Below are 19,774 nucleotides of genomic sequence, written 5' to 3'. Positions count from 1 at the left end.
TGTAAAGCTGATCAAGCAAGAAAACTGTCATTCTCCCAGTAGGTTTTGTTTTAGTGTATCAGAGGGTAATATAGCTAGTGCCTGTGGAAAAAAACCGAAGTTGAAAAATTCATTAATTTTTAATTTCTTTCATTAAGTATGCATCTGAAAATTTGGATTCTCTATGGTTGCATACTTAAAATTAATTAAATTAATTACAATTACTATTTAAAAAGCAAGGACAGTGGACTAAAATTTTCATTTAAAAATAACTTTTTTGTGCTGTTTTTCCTTAAAAAACAATGTTTGAATTTCCTATATTACATTTACCAATTATGAATAAGAATTTGCGTTTTAGTCACAGTAATGATACCAGGGAACTTGGAAGACTCCATTTTCCAAAATTAATTATTAAATATTCAAATTTTCAGAGATTTGGTAATAGACAATGAGGTAAGTTTAGTGGTATAAGTTTTGAAATTTCATTTTTATAGCAATGGTGTGTTGTTACAATAATGTTAGTTTGGTGTAAGATTGTTGTAGAAAGATTTAATCAGCACTTAACTGACTCCAGGTATTAATGAGTCAAAAACTTTTGTTTTCTTATTTGTATGTTTTCTGGTATTTCTCAGAGATCTAGAAATTTAATACTTGTGACCTTCCTTGCACTGTTGGCCTGTTACGTTCTAGTAAACATATCTGCTTTTACAAATAGTATAATTAATATCAAAAGGTGATGAAAATAATAAATATAAATAATGGCTCTGGGTTTTAAGTTTTCCCTTCTTTATTATTTTATTCAGCTGATGTAACTTTTTAGCTCAGGATTAGCATTCTGAAACATTTTTACTGGATATCCCTTGGAGAGGATAAGCTTCCATTTGAAGCAGTGACCCTTAGCTCTTCTCACACTCCAAAGCATGATAGAAAGGTGTCTTGTCTCCTCCACCATCGTACAAAAGCATTCTTTGTCCTTTGGGGCTAACAACTTAACAGTTTTAGTGACATGAAGCCAGTCTTTCAAGGGCATAGCTGAGTAATTCAACTCAAATGAGAAAATAGAAGAAAAAGACTCCTTTAACTGGAATGGGTGGAAGAGCAGGAAGTTGAGAAATTTCAGGACAGTTTGAACAAATATTAATGCCTTTTCTGTATGAATGTAGAAAGAGATCCTGGCTTAACCGACCTGATTTTGTCTGTCTTTCTAATTGATACTAATCATTGTTATCCCATTAGTTTTGTAAAAATAATTGTGTCCATTCTTGTCATCATATCACACATGGATACATCTGACACAACCTAATGTTTTTATTTTATTTTCAGCTGATGGCTGAAAGCCATTCAATAAAACTTATTATATGGCCTTTTGATGATTCAGCTGATAAGTTGGTTGGATATTTTGTTGGGTAATTGAAATTAAAATTCTCAAGATATTTGCCCATTTCTATTTGTTTAAAAGAAACCTTGTTAACATGTTGAATTTCCTTTTACTGTGTATTTTTATCTGGGCTTGTTTCTGTGCACATTTTTGAACTTCAAAGAGCAGTATGATGGAAAGTGTACATGCCTCCAGATAAGGTCTAGACATCGCATTTTTAGTTTTTAAACTTCTCTTTCTCCGTGTCTTATGATTTTCACTGTTATATAATGTGGAATCTCTTAATGTGTCACAGTTTGTTCTTGATATTTATGTTAAATGGGAGGGACTACTCTAGGACTTGATGAGTTTTTCCAATTCTCCATCAGGGCTTGAAAGAGAATTTGTATTAAGTGTTAGGAGAAACACATGCATATGTCCATGTAGTTTACATTTTAACCAAAGTTTTATCTAAGCCTTAGGGTCCACTCTTCTTACTCAATAACATATAATAATCAAGGTCATCATAGAGCACTGAAGTTGCTTGAGTTTCTGGAGCTTGTACATGTATCTGAGACCTTCTTAATATCCTTTGCAGAAGCTCAGGGCATGCTGAGAAAGTTTTATGATCCTCCAGTTTATTTTGTGTTTATTATTCACCATATAAATGGTAGTTTTGTTGGAAAAGTCTTTATAGTGTAGCAGTAGGCAGTTTCATAAGCCTTTTAGGAGTATGCTCTTGTCCTTTCTAACACAAGGCAATGTGATAATTGGAAGAAATTTAGAGTGGGGTTTTCCGAAGTGTGTTTTGTAGAGTACTCATTCTATACATTGTTAATAGATAATACACAGGATTAAAAGGGTTCCTTAGTTAATTAAGTTTGGGAAACACAGGGTTAAGCAATGGTAATTAGATTTCTTTCCTGGAGGGCTTCTAAGAATTTTTCTTATGGTGTTGTGTTTTATGAATTCCTAAGGGGGAATGAATCTACAACAGTTTGAAAAATTTGGGAACATAGGATGAACTTTACAATAAATACACTATTCCTGTGTTTACAGACTTTTGGGGCATTTATACTCTCTGTATTAGGCTGTTTTCAGATTAACTATTGGATCCATTGCTTTAATTCTAAGGTTACTTCTTCTGAAAGGTATCTGGAGGTTGAAGAAAAACACTTGACCATATAAGTTGAAAATTTAAGTTCATACTGTATTTGTCCTTTTATGGACTAGTGTATATTATAAAGTTTCTCAAATATTTTCATTATGGAGCCTTTTTCTCATAGATCATTTTTCAGGGACTAGTGTTCCATGGAACATACTTTGGGAAACATAGGTCTGGCCTTAAAATAATTCTCAATTTGACTGTTTCATGAAGTGTTTGGTTTTTATAATGTAGGAGAGATATTTCAGATATTTGCTGTATCATATTCACTGTTAGATTTTGGTTTGATATTATTATCCCAATTCTACCAATTACTAGCTTGACTAAGCTTCAGTTTTTGCATCTAGAGTGGAGATGATATTAAAACTTACTTTTTAGGGTGATTGTGAAGATAAAGGCAAATCTTCGGTGTAACACATTTAACATACCATTTATTCTGGTACAGAATAATTACTCAATAAAGTTTGTTATTATAGGGAATTATACGCACATGTTCCTCTCACATTTAGAGATGGATGGTTGGTTTATCTGTGGCCTTGTCCTTAAAATTTTCTTAGCATGAGCCACATGTCTCGTTGCTATATTCGAAACTTGAATAAGAAAGCCTCTTGGTTTTGTAGTTTTATTCTAAACAGAAAATAGGTTATCTAGCTATCTGTAGCACTTAATCTAACAGGGTGCATTTAGGGCTCCAGTTTACCTTTGTATTCTGTAGCAGAAAAACTGCTCTTTAAGAGCTAAAGTATCTATGGTTAAGCCATTGATGGTTTCAAATTGCTTGAGGGAAGAGTTCAGCCAGTCCCTGAATTGTACATGTAAACACAGATGCCTTGAAAATTAACAGTCTTCTTGAGAATTATGTATCACATTTGTAATGAGGCAATGTCTTGAGCTTTTCCCACTGTTTACCTACATGTTTACTCGAATGTGTTCAACAGTCCATATCATGTGTTGATTGTTCTGTAGTGGAATCAACAAGTAATAACCGTAGTAATAAAGAGAAGCTAGTTAAATGAGGTGGAAGTAGTTGAAATAAACCAATTATATTGGTTATAACTGTTTAGAACCACTGGTCAGAAGTATCAATATATCCTTTAGCATTTCTTGTAGTGCAGGACTGTTGGCAACAAATTCTTTCAGCTTTCCTGTATCTGAAAGCAGCCAGAAGAAAAAATACATGCATACAGGGCTCTTTTCAAGAACACTGATATGAATGATGGGAGTTTCCTGGAACAAATAGCAATATATGGTAGACAGACAACGAATTTATTAATTTTTATAAAGAAATTTAAGAATTATAGATTTTTCTTTTCTAATTGCTATGCATATTATTAATAATAAAGAGAATTACCATTTAATCTTTTAACTGAAGAAAAGAGCAGAAATTGGAGAACAAATGAAATAGATTTACAAAAATTTACACAGGGTAGGTGACATTTTACTTATGTATATAGTGTTTTAACTGCCTTAAAACCTTGATTTCAAGTTCTGTACATAAGTCCTCAGAAGTAGGAGGTATCACATGACAATGGTTTAAATGTTTTATGTTTGTTTTCTCTTTTATTTTTATGACTTCATTATTTAGATCCTATAATACTATGATTAATGAAATATTTCTTTTTTATTTCTAGTTATTTAAAATAGCATTAATGCCAGTTTCAGAGGGAGACTAATTTTATTCTTGCATATTTTCTTTCACATTTGTGTGTGTAATGAACATACATGTTTATTGAGCTTTGTTACAGTTAAAATTATATCATAGGGCTTCCCTGGTGGCGTAGTGGTTGAGAGTCCGCCTGCCGATGCAGGGGACGCGGGTTCGTGCCCCGGTCCGGGAAGATCCCACATGCCGTGGAGCGGCTGGGCCCGTGAGCCATGGCCGCTGAGCCTGCGCGTCCAGAGCCTGTGCTCCGCAACGGGAGAGGCCACAGCAGTGAGAGGCCCGCGTACCACAAAAAAAAAAAAAAAAAAAAATTATATCATAAACAGTTTTTAAAATGTGGTCACACAACCATCAGAATTGTAGTTTTTGATGACTATGTAATATTTTGCACTTACTGCTCCTCTGTTAAACATTTAGGTAATTTCTGTTTTTTAAAAATTTGTTTTTAAAAAATTATAGACAATACTATGGTTAATATATTTGTGCAAATAGGATATAATTTCTTTTTTATTTTGTCTCTTGGATAAATTCCCAGGATTTATGTTTATTATATTGGATTTTAATTTGTGTGGTATTTTACTTTACATATCATTTTATTTTACAAATACTTACATAATGCTAGTTCTGTGTGCCAGAAAGTTTAAATAACTTGCTCAGACTCACACAGCTAATAAGTGGCTGAGCACTCTGGCTCCAGTCTGTGCTCCTTATAACTTTGCTATGAAACCTCTTTTGATGCATTTTGCCAATTAGCTCTCTCATAAAAGGGTTACACTTATTTTCAATCATTTTAACCACAACTTAGCAGTATTGGATGATAATTTTTTCTTTTTTAAAGTAACCAATTCAATAGGTATAAAATGATAACACATTTATTCTGTAAAACACTTGATAAAGAAGATTAATTTAAAAATCTAAAGCTGTAAGTTAAATTTTTGTTCATTAAAAAAAGCTTTTCTGTATGATTGCTTTTTACCATTAGAAATTTAAAAGTAAGAGGGAAATTGACTTAGCTATTGTTGAAGGAAGTGGTATCTTGGAGATTCCTAGACTGAATCATCTGTCTTTAGGGACCAGTCACATTGTTTTATTAACTTTGTTTAGCAAGTATTTTGTATTATGGATACTTAATTGTGCAAAAAAATCACAATTTGAGAAGAGTTTTCTACTTGTCAATGATAATTTTAAAGCTTACTTATTTAAGATAAATGTTTTAAATTCTAAGGACACGACTTGTTCATAGTTGGAAACTAAAAACCATGCAGAATGGTGTAAATTAAAAAGTAAAACCCTCCCTTTCCTCTGGTCCCCTAATCTCAATCCACTAGACATGTAAAAATCATCCACTATCCCATTTGCTATTCTTATTTTCCAGTTGTAACTACTATTAACTTTGTAAGAATTATTTGTTTTTTAATGTGAAAATCTAACTTCTCTTCTCTTCCCTTCCCTTCTTTTTCCTTCCTCCCTCCCTCCCTGCCTCCCTCCCTTCCTTCCTTTCTTTCTTTTTTTGTGGTGGAGCCGTGACTTCTTTGGAATTGTGAATATTCTTTTGAAATATGGAGCCCAGCTAAATGAACTTCATTTGGCATACTGCCTGAAGTATGAGAGGTTTTCAGTATTTCGCTACTTTTTGAAGAAATGTTGCCCATTGACATCATGGAGCCACATATCTGCATTTATAAGTCATGCAGTTAAAGCACAGACAAAATATAAAGAATGGTTGCCATCTCTCCTGCTTGCTGGATTTGACCCACTGAATCTCCTCTGCAGTTCTTGGTAAGAAATCCTACCATGTGGACTTTACTCTTTTTGAGTGAGTGTACTACCTTTAATTTCCCCCAATTTCTTGAGATCCCTGTGTTGGGAGGAGGTTGTTATTGTGTGTGTTTTGACTGTGATGGCTGGGTTGGGGTGAAGAAATTGGGGGCACTGCTAATAGTGAGATTGAGTGTAAGGATAGAGTCCTGGAAAAAGGTCAGAGGTGGCTGGAAGGGAGTAGAAAGGAATGGATGCCAGTGAACCCTCCTGAGAGGGTTATTTCTTCTACTTAGGCCATCCCTCATGCTGCTCTTAAAATGTCTGTGACAGAATGGTTGTAGCTGCTTTGGAGATTTCTAGCATCCCTTAGTCAACTAGATTGAATACTCCTATCCTATAGCAACTTGTCTACTTGAACTTAGTCTCCCTCAATAAATACTGATTTCTGGAGTAGCTGAGGAAATAACTCTTTACCTCAAGTGATTTCTCAGAAGGGCATCCCCTATGAGTGATTATATGAAAGTTGAGTCAGAAATTTTCTAGGGCAAAAGGATAAAAACTGTTTTACCAACCTTTTCAAGAGTTATGTGTCTAGATGGACCGAGAAGGTAATTGTAGCGGTGAGAGAACTCTTTTGGCCTGATAATTCGAGTCAAATGAGGAAATAGAATAAAAGTCTCTAGGAATATAAAGAACATAAAAATTAAATGTATTTTATAAAATTTCAATGAAACATCTAGAAGATTTCTTTTTTGTGCTTCAGAAATTACCATTTACCGAAATAATGTTTAGACAAATACTGAGATTTTGGATTTCAGCAGAAAAGTGCTCTGATATTTTGTTATTTAAATTTTGCTTTTCAAAAGAGGTCCTCTTTGGTATTCATGCAGGCAACACTAGTGGTTCCTGCTTGTAAATTTTGTTTGCATTTCTGGGACTGCTTCTTCCGCCTGGTGGCTTCTCCATCTGTAAGTGAAGAACATATCTTTGTTTGGCAGGATCCCAGTATCTCACCTTTTTATTATGTCTGCCATAATATAGAATTCAAGAATTTTCACTAAGCAGAGGTTTTATGCTTAGGACTATCATCCCTTTCTGATACTAAATGTTTCAGATATGTGGCTTGTGAGGAAAACTGCTTTCTGGTAGGTGGTTTGAGGAATATAGAAGTAAAGCAAAGTTTAGGTACATGTTCTGATCTCCACTTTACTTTTTGTTTATAGTTTACAGTGGTTTGAGTACCCGATTGTATTTACTTCTGTCTCCAACAGCTGATTAATACAGTTATCTGTCAAATCACTCACTGTTGCAATTCCCTCTATACCATTTCAATAAAATTTTACAAAAATCCATTGTATTTTTTAGATAACTGAATGAGATGTAAAAATTATTGACAATTCATTGAGAAATCTAATTTTTAAAAGTTATTTGTGTATGTTTACTTGTCCTAAAAAATCCCCTTTTACATGTGCACACACACACATACACACACTCAGTACTGAGATAGAAACGCACACTAATGAATGCTGTATCTAGCTATTAACAAAGCTATTTAAGGACCCTTAACTTTTTACTTAGTGAATTTTATTGTTGTGTCTGGGCTCCTGATAGCTAACAGCAGTTACCCCTCACTGTTCTAGGATTCACTCCCCAAAATGCTACTGTAAATCCAATCAACACATGAGATAGCTGTGGGCAATTCTGACAGTGTGTTCCCTTTCCTCTGTCACTTCACTTAGTGCTTATTCCCAAGGCACCCACTTTCTTCTCAGCAATGCTTCTTGTGTTTTTCTACTGAAGATACTAACTCGACTCCATATTACTTGCCCATTACTTTCAGCCTTCATGCTCCATTCTGGTTTCTAGTTTATTTCTTTAACCAACACTTAAAATATTGCCTGATACACAGTAGGTACTATTTTAAGTTCTTTACTATTAACTCATTTAATATAAAACATAGTAGATACCATTATCCATATTTTATAGAGGAGGGAATTGAGGCACAAAGTATTTAACATACTTGCCCAAGCTCACACAGCTAGTTAGTGCGAGAGCTTAGGTTTGGACTCAGGCTGTCCAGTAGTGTGGCTCATGTCTGTCTTTGTAACCCCTGTGCTATGCTGCCTTAGCCCTGTGTATCCCCAGGGATATGGTAGTTTTTATCACTTAATTTTAGGTACCTTAATCCTTTGCCTAACCTAGGGGGATCTGGGCCAACTTTTCTTGCTCTTTCCTACTCCTAAATTAGGAAGAAATTATTCAGGGAAAAAATTAAATGTATCTTCTTTTCCTTTCCTCCTCAGACAACTACATAGACTGCTGGAAGGAAAGGGAATTTGCTTTATCCTCCCAAAAGACTTTGTAAAATATACTCTCCCATCCCTAGTTCTGATACAAGGTTCCCTTCCCCCCATGTGACTAGCCCATTTGAGAATTTTTGTGGTAATAAGCCACTGGGTTTGTGTTATATTTATTGGATGTATTAGGATAGAAAAGAGTTAATAAATAGTAAACTACAAATTATTTTGTAGTAAATTGTAAAACTTCAGCTATTTGAATTGAGAACGCCAGTTGCATACATTTTACTCTGAAGGAGAACTTTAGTCACTTTATATTCATTAGAAAAAATACGATGGAAAATTTCACTTTAGCAATAAAAATGCTTAACATGGTCAAATTTTTGCTTACTGATCTTTTATTGAATGAATAAAGCAAGTGTTTACGCTGAATGTGATGAATGTTTTGCTTTCTTTGATCAAATTTACATTCAAAGAGCTGTTATAAAATAATTATCCCATAAAAATGTCAATATGTTGTTAAAGTGGATTTTGGTTATATCTTATTTATATAACATGTAAGTCTGTTGCTTAATCTTTGTCATGTAAATTATAAATGTCTTTCCTAGGTATTGGTTGTCTTAAACAGTCTTTAAAGATGTATCTGGCTGAATAATTGCCTGTCACAATATAATCTGCAGAGTTGAAATATTTTTTCAGCTTTAAATGCAAGACTAGGTTTCCTCACACCCCCAATGCAATAGACGAATGATAGAAAGTAAATGTCATCTGTGCATTTAGTTGATTAACTGTCACTGGTTTATGATTGTGCAACTGCTTTGTACAATATAACGGTCAATGTAGTACAGTAACAATACATTTTCAGTGCCATTATCAGCATTGGTAAAATAAACTCAACATTATATTAACTAAAGCTGTGTAAACAGATTTATTTCTTCTGTGTGTGTTTAGATAACTGCACAAAAATGACTTTGTGTTTGGTCACAGTGAGACAGCACATTAAGGTAGAAAAATGAAACCATTAAAAAAGAAACTAGCAACCAGAACCAAGTAACCTTTGGTGTGGGGTTCCTAGAAAGTGAAGGAGGTTGTTTGCATTTGAATATATTTTATCATTTCACATATTCTCAATATTTTCTGATAAATCATGACTTCACTGAGAGCTTTTTGAGAAGTAAAATGTTTCCCAAAGCATTTGTGCTACAGTTTAAGTTTTCCTTATTTAAGTTTGCATATTAGAGAATTAAGATTTTAGGAAATAATTTTCATACTCTCTAATCAGTCATTTCAAGGATACTTTGACCCTGAATTACGAGAAATAAGTTGTCTTTGAGATGACAGGTTTAGAGTATTATTCAGTTTCTTTACTTCTATTTTTCCCTTCTTTTGTCCTTGCTCAGTAATGTCTCCAAAAAAGCGACCTTGAAAATAATTTATGTTTTTGAAGTAATCACCAGAGACCCTAATGATTTTATTTTTCGTCAAACAGTGTGATGGTAGGGGAGTATCTAGTTGAGTACAAAATAAGTATCTTGTTAGAATTTAGAGTTCTCTTTAAGCTTTGACTAAATTTCATGTGTACAATGTTATAAGGCCCACTGAAAATGTAATACTGAAAATTTCAAACCAGTTCTAGTAATATCAGATATTTATATAACATTTTATAGTTTTTAAAGTCTGTTTACTATATTGTCTCCATTATTTTCATGAATAGTCCCCTAAAATAGGTAGGTTAAGTGTTATTCTCATTTTAGAGACCAGGATCTAGGGCTTAAAGAATTTAGGCAACATGTTTGTAAGTAGTAGAGGTGATGTTAGAAATCAGAGCTTTTCTTGGGTCAGTACTCTTTCTCTTAGGATTCAAGTGCTTATAAAATTTGGGAAGTCTCTTTTGGGTGGGTTGGTAGGAAATATGACATTATTTTTAAAAAATAGAAGGAGAACTGCTTGTCTTCAACAACTTCTTTCAGTTCTTAAAGACAAAACTTATTCTGGTATGTCCTTTAGAGCCGTATCTACAATATAATGGGAAAGGTTCTTATAGGAGAACAGTTGTAGTACATCTCTGAGAGCTGGTCAGAAACAAGCCATCTCTCTCATACACTCAGTTTAGGGACAGCTTTGGGTGTTTGGGCTTTATCCTTTCAGGACTGTTAAATTATGTGTCTGTGAGGATGACCAATCTAGATTTGGCAAGATGGTCCATTTGGGAGGAAATAATGGCAAATCCACTAATGACAGTGACACTGAATCTGTCTTTTCTTACCACTGCTGCTGGGGAATGGGTAGGAAAATTCCTGCCCTCTGTAAGAGTAGAAACTCCTTTTGTCATCCATTGGACAACAACATGCACAGTCACTTGAGTTTCCTGTAGCAACTATAGCTGATTTTTCATGTCCACTGAACTTGCCTCTAGTTTCATGAATATTTTCTATGCTGCAGTTCTCTGTCTGCCTTCCACATCAAGATGTTGTAAGAATAGGCACGTGGTGTTTGTTTTCAGGGTGAACCTTGGTGTATTTTGTGTCTAATTTTGTGTTAATATCTTGCCAATATAGGATTGACTCAATCAGCGATGACATCCTTATCTTCACTTTGGAGTTTACTAATTGGAGGAGGCTTCCTCCAGCTGTTGAAAAGATGCTCTCTGCTCGTGCCTCAAACTCCTCTTGGGCTCTACAGCAACATATTGGTAAGAAAGCACAATTTTCAAATACACTTCACTACCTTTTCTTTTCTTCCTTCCTTACCTGTGTTGTAATTTTAAGTGATAAGAGTCATTGGAGAACCTATATTAAATTGGGCATCATTTGCATTTTCTCTTTTTAAAAATTTATTTATTTTTGGCTGCGTTGGGTCTTCGTTGCTACACATGGGCTTTCTCTAGTTGTGGTGAGCAGGGGCTACTCTTCACTGTAGTGTGTGGGCTTCTCATCGTGGTGGCTTCTCTTGTTGCAGAGCATGGGCTCTAGGCGCTCGGGCTTCAGTAGTTGTGGCACGCGGGGTCAATAGTTGTGGCACACGGGCTGAGTTGCTCTGCGGCATGTGGGACCTTCCCAGACCAGGGCTCAAACCCGTGTCCCCTGCATTGGCAGGGGGATTCTTAACCACTGTGCCACCAGGGAAGTCCCCTGCATTTTCTTTATGTGGGGAAAAGATGGGACTGTGAGAGAGGTCATAGTAATTTCCTTCAACAAAAATCATATCTGGTTTTATAAGTTTAGCCTAAGGAGCGTGTAAAGAATAGCAGGTGTTTACTGATATTTTAATGATATCCCTTTTATTTTTTAGTAAGGGTTACGCAAACAAAGTTGAGTCCTAAAAATCTTGTTAGTGAATATTTAATTTGTGGTTAGAAAAATGCTAAATGAATTTTCCTCTTTGGAGTGTGTGTTGATTTGTGTTCTCTATAGTATTTATCATCTCTAAAAGGAAGTATCACCATTCTTTATCATTATCTTTTCTTACTGAATGTATGCCAGTGTGTTGATAAGATATAACTGTGGAGGTGAGCTGGGTGGAAATTCTGTGAATTGATTGATATTTTAAATTACTATTTTAAATTATCAGCTTACCCTCAATTTAAAAAAAAGTTTTTAAGCTAGTTAAAAAAATAAAGAGGGTACAGTAGAAGATTTTACACAAGGAAACCGATTAAACTAAACTTAATATATGCACAGTGTTTCTATTTACTTATTCAGATTTATTTTAATCTATTTTGTTAACAAGATTATGTCTTAAGTTAGGAAAATTATTTCTTCACTGCTATTTTTACATGAAATGTGACTCTTCATAAAACATACTGAATAGGTTTTTTTTTTTGGCTGTGTTGGGTCTTCATTGCTGCATGTGGGCTTCTCTTGTTGCAGAGCATGGGTTCTAGGCGCACAGGCTTCAGTAGTTGTGGCACGCAGGCTCTAGAGCGCAGGTTCAGTAGTTGTGGCGCACAGGCTTTGTTGCTCTGTGGCATGTGGGATCTTCCCGGACCACGGCTCGAACCCGTGTCCCCTGCATTGGCAGGCGGGTTCTTCACCACTGCACCACCAGGGAAGCCCCTGAATAGGTTTTTAACAAGTGAACTTACACATATGTAGAAATGTCTTCTAATTTCTTGGAAGATTACATTTAAGTAAATATTCTCAATCAAAAAAAAGACATTCAGGAAAATATGCTCTTGAACTGAGGTGTATTCAAACTGTCAGTGAGGTTTCTTGTTGAAGAAGAAGTATAATCTGTTTGGAGTCTCTGAGCCTTCCAGAACAGAATTTCTTTAATGATAATGTTAGAAAACTCACATGCATGTGAGAATTGCATCTGCTTTTGCTAATTATGTATGTGCAGTGGCAGAGAGGAAGTATCTATTTCTTAATTGATAGAATATGGGACAATGGATTTGGGAACAAAAAGTCAAAAAGAAGGAGCATATGCCAAATGGGAAGATTATTGCAACCTATCAATTAGTAAAGATATGTGAGAGTTTACCTTGAAGACTCTAACATATGGCACATTTGTCCAGATGAAGGTAAGAATTGTGCATGAGTACGTTAACCTGCAGTAGACTAAATCCATCAAGGGCTTCTTGTTTAATTAGGCACTAGGTAGAGCTTGTGTAGGGTAATAATCATCATCTCTTAAGAGGATTTTATTTTGGCTGACAAAAGCCTTTTTCAAAGGTATTAATGTAGCTAATGCTTTTCTGGTCTATTTCTCTTGCCAAGGCCTCTTTTCTTGGTTCCAGTCCCATATATCCAACTGACTTTTGGACATCTCCACTTGGTGTCCCACATTCTGACATATCCAGAATTTGAATTTATCATTTTTCCTACAAATCCTGGTGTTCCTTCTGTTTCCTGGTTCAGGATGTGAGGTGGTTTGGGAGTGCTGTTTACCAAGAAAGTGAGTTATCCCTGGCAGCTCTTTGTTATTTGTTTCATCCATAGTGGAGGTTTCAACAGGGGTGATTTTTGCCCCCCCACAGGGGATATTTTGGTTGTCACAATTGGTAGGGGTGCTCTTGCCATCTAGTGAATAGAGGCCAGGGAGGTTCTGCTAAATATGCTACAGTGCACTCAACAGCCCCCCCATAGCAAAGAGTTATCTGGCCCGAATGTCACTTGTGCCCAGGTTGAGAAATCCTGATCCACCTTGACTCTTGCGTTGTCCAGTGTTACAAAGGCCTTTTATTCCTATACCAGGAAGACTTTTTAACCCTGTTCTTATTGCAAACTACTTAGGAAACACTTTTGTTCTTCCTCTTAGTTATATTGGTCTCTCAGAATATTCTTCAGTGGTTCCTCTTCTGCAGGTAATGGGAGCCATTACAATGCTAGATTTTAGAAAGTCTGGAAAGAAAAGATATGCCCATCTACTCAGTTGCCTGAGTTTCAAATGGGATTGTGATTCTCTTCCTTTCTGTAGTTCAAGGCTGTCTTGATGTACCCAGCTCCCCTTTTTCCTCCAATTTTCAGGACATTCAATTTCCGTGTATTGGTCATCTGTACTCTCCCCTCCTTTATTTGGATTTTGAGTTGAGGATTTCTAGTAAGCAGAAGCATGGCCAGGGTTTTAATACCAATGGGAGTGAGCGCAGAAAAACAATTTTTTGATTACCTCTCTACATGTGTGACAGTCTTGCTTTCACCTCACTTTCTCCAGTAACTTATCATGGTATTAAAAACTGCCTTGTCAATATATTTCTTTAAATTTTTTGGAAAAGATGCTTCTTGTGGCTCTGCCACTATTTGTAAGCCCCTAGATAATTTCAGCTCCCTAGCTTCTTTAGGTATACCAGTATCTATCCCAAGGGAAAGATTTTCTCCATTCTTTTCCTAAGCCCTTTTCAAGTCTTGGAGATGCCTTATACTCACTCAAAATTCTTCTTTCCTCTCCCTTTTCCTCCTTAAGGGAATAGCAGCTTGCCCTGGTAGCTTATAAATAAAAAAGAGGATTTTTTTAGAGCAACACTTTCTCCTCTCTTAGCTCACCAATAGATTGCTGACAAAATCAAAGTAGTTTTACCAGCAAAATGTCCCAGCAAATGTGGATACAACTCATTGGTACCTAGTTTAGTAAGGATTTCCCCACCACATACACACAAGATGCTGCTCATCTTTTAATCATTAAATCAGATTTGTCTTCAAAGTTCTTTTGCGTTAGAAAGGAAATGTATACCAGGTAAAATTTACTGACTGGTTGCAGTTAACAATTTTTGATCATGTGCCTGTATATACTTCTTAGAAACATCAGTTTAACCACACATAGCAATAGACTTTGTTTGTTTGTTTAGGAATTTGATTTTTATTATCAAATATCTACTATAAGAACACCGGACAAAATTTAAAAAAAAAACATTAGGGGAAAAAAATCACTGCAGAGGCAGTGCAACACAGTGGTTAAAACAATCTCTGGAGCCAAACAATCTTTCTATTCCTAACTAGCTGTGTGTCCTTAGGTAGGTTTCTCATGCTTTCTGCCTCAGTTTCTCCCTTTGTAAGACTGGGATAATAATAGTACCGATCTCATAGAACTAAGGGGACTGAACAAGTTAATATTTGAAAAAGTGTTTAAAACAAAGTCTAGCACATGATAAGTGCTGTATGTGTTTGTAAAACTTAAAAAAAAAACCTTAACTGGGTTAATTTATCCATGGGTCTTTCCAGTCGTTATGCATATACACTTTTTAGATGTTATAGTAGATATGTATATACAATTTTGTGTCCTTTTTATTCCTTTTTTTGTTATATATATTGACTCAGTATCCATAATTATAACTTACAGTGACTGCCTAAAACAGATTACAAACTAATTGTCCAACAATGCAGTAATGAGTAAACCATGGTCACTGACACACTGGGTTATTAAGTATCACCTTTTGTTCCAACAGCATCAGTCTCATACTTATGGGCAATACCTTTCCATCATTAGTAATCTCATTTACTAATCTTTTCTAAGGTTAATCTCGATCAACAGTAAATATCCCATTCAACACTTTTTTTCCCTTAAATTCAGGTTTAGTATTCCATATTCTAAGCAATAGACTTCTTAATTAAAAACTTTGCCAGCCCCTGCCCAGCTGACCAAGATCAAGTCTAGGTAATTAATTATGTTCTTATGGATAAAAGCACTTGGCTTTAGTTCATCCTGAACCTTTAATGATCAAATATGAACAATTCTATCCAGAGAATTACGTGGATCTGGATCGTACAAAGGATCCTGTAATGGCTCCTTGAAACTCTCTTGATCTGTTCATTTCAGTGTTCCTCTGCTTTGTTCTAAACAGGATTTAAAACAGTTTATACATATAGATTATCACCAAACAGTAAAACAGAAGTTAAAAGTGAAAGCAAGGACTTCCCTGGTGGTCCAGTGGTAAAGAATCCTCCTTCCAGTGCAGGGGACGCGGGTTCGATCCTTGGTTGGGGAGCTAAGATCCCACATGCCACGGGGCAACTAAGCCCATCTGCCACAACTGCTGAGCCCGTACACCTCAACTAGAGAGCCCCCGTGTCACAAACTACAGAGCCCACGTGCTCTGGAGCCCGTGCGCAACAACTAGAGAGAGTCAAAACCTTCATGCCACAACTAGAGAGAAGCCCACACGCTGCAATGAAGAGCCTGAGCGCTGCAACAAAAGATCCTGTGTGCCACAACGAAGACCTGACGCAGCCAAAAATTTTTTAAAAAATGAATAAATAAATAAAATATATTTTTTTAAAAGTGGAAGCAGAAGAAAAATATGGAGTCAGGGAAAGCTTATGGTAATCTGAAGCTTGTCTATGGATACTCTGCAAATTTGGCTCTGACTGAGCTCTCTAGTTCTTGACACTAGGTTACAGAGTTCATAAGATAAAACAAACTCATTGCTCAGAAGTACAGATATTCTTGGATGTTGTGATGGACAGTTTCCTAGGCAACATCTTGGTAGCCACGGCTTCTTGGAATTTTATGTTACCAGTCTTCAGTGTGGACTGTTGCTGTCATACCAAGGTATAATTCAATAAAAGTAGTTCTTAAGTGGGCCCTGGTTCTCAGGTCTCTGTTGCTCTGACTTGACCAGGGCTAGATTTATAATATCTGGAGGGATGGATGGCCTGTGTGCACTTTTGAGCAGTTCTCTCTAAATATTGTAACACTCCACTCAATTTTTAATAAGTAGTAGTGAGTAGTGAGTTCAAAATTAGACTACCTAAGAAGTATCAGAGTGTAGCTATTTTGTCTTACAGATTGAGTTGAGAACATATTTTTAAGAGACAGTTGATCTTAAAAGAGGTAAAGGGCTCCCTGGTGGTGCAGTGGTTAAGAATCCGCCTGCCAATGCGGGGGACACGGGTTTGAGCCCTGGTCCGGGAAGATCCCTCATGCCGCGGAACAGCTAAGCCAGTGCACCACAACTACTGAGCCTGTGCTCTAGAGCCCGTGAGCCACAACTACTGAGCCCGTGTGCCACAACTACTGAAGCCCACGTGCCTAGATCCTGTGCTCTGCAACAAGAGAAGCCACCGCAATGAGAAGCCTGTGCACGCAACAAAGAGTAGCCCCTGCTCGTCACAACTAGAGAATGCCTGCGTGCAGCAACAAAGACCCAACGCAGCCAAAAAAAAAAAAAAAAAAAGAACCTCATTAGTAATTACCTTTCATCTTTAAAAATTGAGCATGTGACCTTCTATTTGTAGAGTAGGAAACTTTGACCTCCTAGATACTAGCCATGTTATGGCTTAAGCGAATCATGCCTTGATTAACAGTGTCCTGCAGGCTGCCCTTATTACTGGATTTAAGAGCCAAGCTTTTTTTTTTTTTTTTTTTTTAAGAGAAATTTATAGTTAACTTAGTAAGGTTCCATCTTCCCACTTACAATTTTATAATTTTAGCTTCACACAGCCTCTTATAAATCCAAGTGGTGGATTTTATTTTTTGTTTGTGTCTGTGTGTATGTGGTGGGGAAATCCTTACTAAACTAGGTACCAATGAGTTGTATCCACATTTGCTGGGACATTTTGCTGGTAAAACTACTTTGATTTTGTCAGCAATCTGTTGGTAAGCTAAGAGAGGAGAAAGTGTTGCTCTAAAGCAATTAAAACAATTTTTTAAAGTGTCTTAGGTATTGGGTCACCAATATTATTTGAAAGCCCATTTTACTCTTCCCATATATGTACATTAGATATGTGTACTGGCAGACCCCTGGGACAGCTATATCCTAATTAAAAGAAAATTATTTTCCATATCCCAAATATTTATTTTAGGGTGGAAAGGCCGTTAGGACAGAAGCTTTAGTTTTTGATAGCTTGTTCATTTGAGAACTTTTAAACACTCATCTGTAATTTTAGTTAGTTCTAAATGTGGACCATAAGCAGAAGTCTTTAGTGAAGAGAATCTATCATGTAAATATTTCTGTAGGTGGGCATTTACAAATCTAGCTGTTTATATTCATTAATTCCTTAGTAAGTTGGTTCTTTAATTACATGTCAACTGTGTATCAGATACTGATTTAGAATCTGTGAGTGAAAAATAAACAGTTCTCTAGTGCAATGGCTAAAAAGGAATGATGCAGGGTCATGGCAGAATTTTCTTTTTAAGGTGAGAGAGGCTTGAACATGTTTTATAGATTAAAGGGTCTCAGTTTGTTGAAGGAAAACGTTAAAGATATGGAGATAGGGGCTTCCCTGGTGGCGCAGTGGTTGAGAGTCCACCTGCCGATGCAGGGGACACGGGTTCGTGCCCTGGTCCAGGAAGATCCCACATGCTGCGGAGCGGCTGGGCCCGTGAGCCATGGCTGCTGAGCCTGCGCGTCCGGAGCCTGTGCTCCGCAACGGGAGAGGCCACAACAGTGAGAGGCCCGCGTACCACAAAAAAAAAAAAAAAAAAAAAAAAGATATGGAGATAAAAGCAATAGTTTATATAATAAGATTTCAGATAAGCCAGAGGGAGGATTCGCCTCAAATAGGCCCCTTCCTTTGAGAATAAGAGAGATGAGGGTGGGGTGGATGTAGATAAGTTTATAGTTTGAGTATTAGAAACTCAGAGAAAGAGAGCCTAGAAGATCTCCTATTTTTACTTAGGAGTAGGAGGTAAAATCTTGCTAAAAAGGAAACTGAAGTGAGAGTTTGGTAGCAGAGACTTGATTTAGAATGCATGTTGTGGCAAACTGGGAACCAGTGAAAGAGATTTGCTGAGCAATACTGAGGGCCTAAGTGGAGGTTGGAAGTGGTATAGTTCATTCATATGGTTTTATGGTAATTTTTTCCCCAGCATTGCTTTACTTTCTCTGTGTTGGAAAGAAGGAAAGTGGTTAGATTGATCTGGGGGTTGTCAGAGCAGGTACAGAAGAATTGAGGATGATAAAATAAAATAGCATCAGTGATGGGCCCATGAACGCCAAATAAGAAAAGAAATGAGAAAGGAAAGGGACCTGATAAACTAGATGGCAGGAGGAGTTGGGACCCGAGGTCTCAGTGATACTAACAATCAGGCGTAGTGGTAGTAAGAGAGAGCACACTCTGGAAGGATAGTAAGTGGTGTATGTTGGAATTTAAAGACAGAAAAACGTGGGTCGAAGGTGGTGCAGAAGAACTGTGAGAATGCTAAAATTGCCACTTAGACTTTATGGTAAGTGTGACAAGGTGTGGAAGAATGAGAAAATTATATCTTAGAAATTGGTCAAGGAAGTAATTTTGGGGGGAGGATCAGGCTTCTGTGAGGACAAGAGGTGAAGAGAGTGTTCTGGACAGTGTTCTAGATGAAGGCAGATTTGTTTATGATAGAATATAGGGGTTCCTGAGAACTTTATGGAAAGGTATTGGAGGGGCTTAAAATTTACTTTATAATATTGAACTTAATTTTTTCTTATTGCTCAGACTGCTGTGTTATATTATAGTTCCCTAAACAAGTTAGGGAAATGAAGAATGGATTTTTATTTTCTAAGAGATCCTGAGACCATGATTCATTCTTTCATTTGATTACCACAGGAAAATGCTTAGGCTAGATGGTTTTACTTAATTTTCAAGTATTCCAGGCTCCAGAGAGAGGCATCCTAAACGTGGGAGAGAGGAAGATGAAATTGCTTATTATTAAGTTCCCTTTCACTTTATCTTTTCTCTAATAGTGAGGTAGTTGTACGAATTGAGCTTTCATCTTTTTTTTTTCCACTTAGTACACATGGCCGAGTGCCTTGTACCTGCATATCTATATGGGTTAGGTTTGCACTTTCCAAAGTGGGTGACCTGGCACCCATACTTCTGGTGTACCTTAGTGAATTGTAGTTCATGTTTGACTGTTCAGTGGACCTGTGATTACATCATCTAGTTTTAACTTAACCAATTCTCAAAAATTGGTCAAGCGGCTTAAAAAGATTCCTGTGAAAATAACGTGTTATTTGGTTAATACTAAAGGTACCAATACAAGTGAACCAACAAAATAATCAGAGCTACACTCCTATTCTTTTTTTTTTTTTGCGGTACGCGGGCCTCTCACTGTTGTGGCTTCTCCCGTTGCAGAGCACAGGCTCCGGATGCGCAGGTTCAGCGGCCATGGCTCACGGGCCTAGCTGCTCCCCGGCA

General features: G+C 36.5%; 1 protein-coding gene across 1 annotated transcript in view; it reads left to right on the top strand.

Annotated features, from left to right (window-relative positions):
• Window positions 1-19,774, top strand: part of ASB3 (ankyrin repeat and SOCS box containing 3) — a 96,085-nt gene that overhangs the window by 67,619 nt on the left and 8,692 nt on the right. Inside the window, exons 8-9 of the mRNA XM_082642105.1 lie at window positions 5,686-5,943; window positions 10,781-10,914. Of these exons, the coding sequence (XP_082498231.1) occupies window positions 5,686-5,943; window positions 10,781-10,914 (392 nt within the window). The remainder of the gene's footprint in view (window positions 1-5,685; window positions 5,944-10,780; window positions 10,915-19,774) is intronic.

Source organism: Mesoplodon mirus, assembly GCF_964341445.2.
Source record: "Mesoplodon mirus genome assembly, chromosome: 14".
In the NCBI taxonomy this organism is placed as follows: domain Eukaryota; kingdom Metazoa; phylum Chordata; class Mammalia; order Artiodactyla; family Ziphiidae; genus Mesoplodon; species Mesoplodon mirus.
Note: the sequence above shows the minus strand (reverse complement) of the source record. Positions and strands in the feature narration are given on the sequence as shown.